At 44.2% G+C, this 3,256-nt stretch overlaps 1 protein-coding gene across 1 annotated transcript in view; it reads left to right on the forward strand.

The window, feature by feature from the left end:
• The window catches only part of CXXC4 (CXXC finger protein 4), a 26,061-nt gene that overhangs the window by 117 nt on the left and 22,688 nt on the right, over positions 1-3,256 (forward strand). The window contains 4 exon segments of the mRNA XM_021709770.1: positions 1-82; positions 2,715-3,139; positions 3,141-3,182; positions 3,184-3,256. The exon segment at positions 1-82 is cut by the window's left edge and continues 117 nt beyond it; the exon segment at positions 3,184-3,256 is cut by the window's right edge and continues 767 nt beyond it. Coding sequence (XP_021565445.1) covers positions 2,972-3,139; positions 3,141-3,182; positions 3,184-3,256 — 283 coding nt within the window. The 5' untranslated portion in view covers positions 1-82; positions 2,715-2,971.

Genomic DNA, 3,256 nt, shown 5'->3' on the forward strand with positions numbered 1-3,256 from the left:
CCTCCTCCTCCTTCCACTCCCACCACTAACACCATCTCCTCCTCCTTCTCTCTGCAACAAGAAAAAAAAAAGCCATTTACAGGTATTTTTTTTTTGATCCGCATATTTATTTATCCCCCCCCCCCAACAGTTTGTTTACAAGTATTAAAGTTGTAATTGGGAGCTGCCAAGACATCTGGATTTGTGTTTCTTTGTGTTAGGGGGTGATGTGCAACTAATTAAAGGCAGACTGGCAGCGTCTGCAAATTCTAAGGCTCCCCAAATAAAAAGAGACTGGTAAGTGATTGTTCTTTCTCTTTCTCTGGCTTTTTTTTCTCTTAAATGTTTGCTGTCCGTTGGGATTGTGGAAGTAGATTATTAATGCTGGACTCCGGCAATAAAAAGCATAGCTGTATTAATTTATTAATTAATCTGCACCCGCCCCTCCTCCTGAATGTTAAATATGACCTTTGATCTCTATGTCTCTGGTAGACCAGACATACAATATTAGGGATGTACAATCACATTGTTTAAAGGCAAAACAGGATCATGAAATATGGATCTCTAATTTAGCTCTGGCATAGAACTATAGTTGTTTGTGTGTGTTTTATTTTGTTTTAAAAATAAAATCCAAACAATAGCTGTAGCTTGGGTACCTTTTTACTTGCTCAAGAGATGCATTGATTAAACAATAATGACCTGGATACTGGGCATAATCATTTTCTACAGTTTCTGGTGGCATTAAACCTTGAGGTAGGAAGGGGGAAGGTGATAGCAATCAGAAAAGCAAGGAAATATGTTTGGAAACATCACTCTAAGACTCAGAAAAAGAGACATTAAATTATTTCTTTATTTGCAACAAGGTCAAAATACTAAATTTTCCCTCCACTCAGTGTGATTATATCTAATGCATGGTTGGTATAACTAGTTTTTACTGAGTAGCAGTTATTATGGGTCTTGCAGTTACAATGTGATTCGCAGAAACTGAAGCTATATGCATATTCTTACTGTGTCCCCCACCCCTTCCAAGCATCAAGAATATTTAGCCAGGAGCATTTTGGGGGGCACCCTTTGTATTACCAGCAGACCTCAGAAGGGAGCAGTTTTCCCTAATGTGAAACCACAGAGGTGGTTCCTGAGTGATTAGGGACTTGCTGTGATTGAAAGATGCCTGCTAGCTTCTAATCCAGCCTGGGGTGAGGTTCCTTATCTTGATTTACTTTGCCTAATAGGGATTTGTTTACATAAAACCCTCTTTTTAGGACACCTCATCAGTATGTCTTGAAGTTTTTGCCTTGGAGTTTGGGCACAAATGGTTCATTAATCTAATTATAAGCATAATTACTATAATTGATAACCATTTTGAACTCTGAATATTTGAGACTGAGACTACTGGGCCCCTATCTAGAATTCCCTGAACTCCACATTCTAGATCAATCTGTGGGCTTCAAAAATGTCATGAAAAGATATTCTAGCAAAAAAATTTGGAAACAAAGAAATTGGGTTTTTAGGCGAATATACACTTTATATCTTTGTTTTACTTCTTAAAAGGCTGTGATGTACTTCTCCCTCTGTAGTAAATAACTGAAATACCTCTTCCTAAAACACAATAATGGCCTGTAAGCAAAGAGGTGAATGCAAATACCCAGTTAACATTAAACTTTACTCTTTAAAAGAGCGGAAAAAAAAAATCATTTTAATGGTTATTTCTTCTGGCAAACAACACCTTAAATACCCCCCCCCTTTTTTTTTTACTCTGTAAATATCAGTGATTGTGAGAGATCTCTCTTTTAAAGTCCCATGCTTTCCTCTAGTCTTGGAAAGAGATAGCAATCTCCATGACTGGGAATATTCTTGCAGATGCTGCAGGCACTTGGTTTAAAACCTGAAGCATTGCATTTTGAAAATATATATATATTAGGCCCATCTACATTTTCTACCTTTCTTTTGAACAAGTAGAACACCATCCTCTTACCCCACCAACCCCCACCACCAAATGGCTTGTACAATTGGGACCTGTCCTTGGTCCATTGAATTAAGACCCTAACAGAGCCAGCTGTGCTGGGATTCAAACTAATGACCGCAGACACAGAAGGACACTGTGGCAGCTGGTAGTTCCTTTTTTTTCCCCTGCCTCTTTGGTTCAGATTGTATGTGGGCAGTCTCTTAGCTCTCAGTTGTATTGTGTTTGCTTACAGTTTATACTCGGATGTATTGTAGACTTTCTCAGTACTTCATTTGCTAATTTCCTGTTCATTTTCCTCATAGGGCCATTGCTGTTTTCTACTTTACAGCATTTGCATGCCCAGGAAGCACTTGTTCACACATTTCATAATGTTTAAATGCCCTCTGCCTATAGGTAGTATCGCCTCCCACCCATGATTTGCATGTCTTTAGCACTCCAATTGCCCTTTTCCTTCGGCATTTGTCACCCCCCCTTCCTTCTTTCCCTGGGTATCCTGGCTATTAATACATTTTCTCAGGAGGGATATAAGAATGGGGGGGAGGAGCTGTGGTTTGCCTTGGGGAGGGAGGGAGCTGGGGCTGGGAGCTGGGGCTGGGAGCTGGGGGGGATGGGCGGGGGGGGAATCACGTCTTGATGGTTGTTATGCAAATGACCTGAAGGAAGAATGTGGGAGCATTCGGTGTCTGCGGTGGGCTATCGAGGGAGGCTGTTTATTTATTTTTAATCTTTTTCCTCGTGCAGCTCTTTGGAATGACTTTCTTTATTTTAGTTGTAACAGTTGGAGGATAATGCAAAGGAAGACGCTGCTTGGGAATTCACCGTCTGTGGAAATGCGCCCCAGAGAGGAATAAAGCAACCCTCACCTTGCTCTCCCCACCGGGACCCACTTTCCCCTCTCGCCTCGGCCCCCACCCCAACACCACCATCACTCCCTTCCCTCCCTCCCACCTTTCCCCCTTTTCCACCCAGGTGTCGGACCAGGCGGTCCCCACTTCCACCCTGCACCCCTTCTTCCCCCCCTGCACCATGAACACCAATGTCTGCGTGGAGCCCGGGCCGAGCCCGGAGGCCCCGGGCTTGCCCAAGGAAAGCCACCTGCCCGAGGGCGCCCTGAACAGCCTTGTGGATTACAACTCGGAGATGGAGCGCTACCGCTCCTTTGCCACCTCCTTCTACAAGACCAACGGGGGCGCCTTTCCCACAGGCGGCCAAGATCGCGCGCATCACCACCCCCATCTTTCCCCAGCAGCGCCGCCGCCGCCGCGGCCGCCGCGCGCATCGGTATGTCCCCCTGGAACTGCGACAACGCGG

Source organism: Carlito syrichta, unplaced genomic scaffold (assembly GCF_000164805.1).
Source record: "Carlito syrichta isolate Samal-C Ts95f unplaced genomic scaffold, Tarsius_syrichta-2.0.1 Scaffold281592, whole genome shotgun sequence".
Taxonomy (NCBI): Eukaryota; Metazoa; Chordata; class Mammalia; order Primates; family Tarsiidae; genus Carlito; species Carlito syrichta.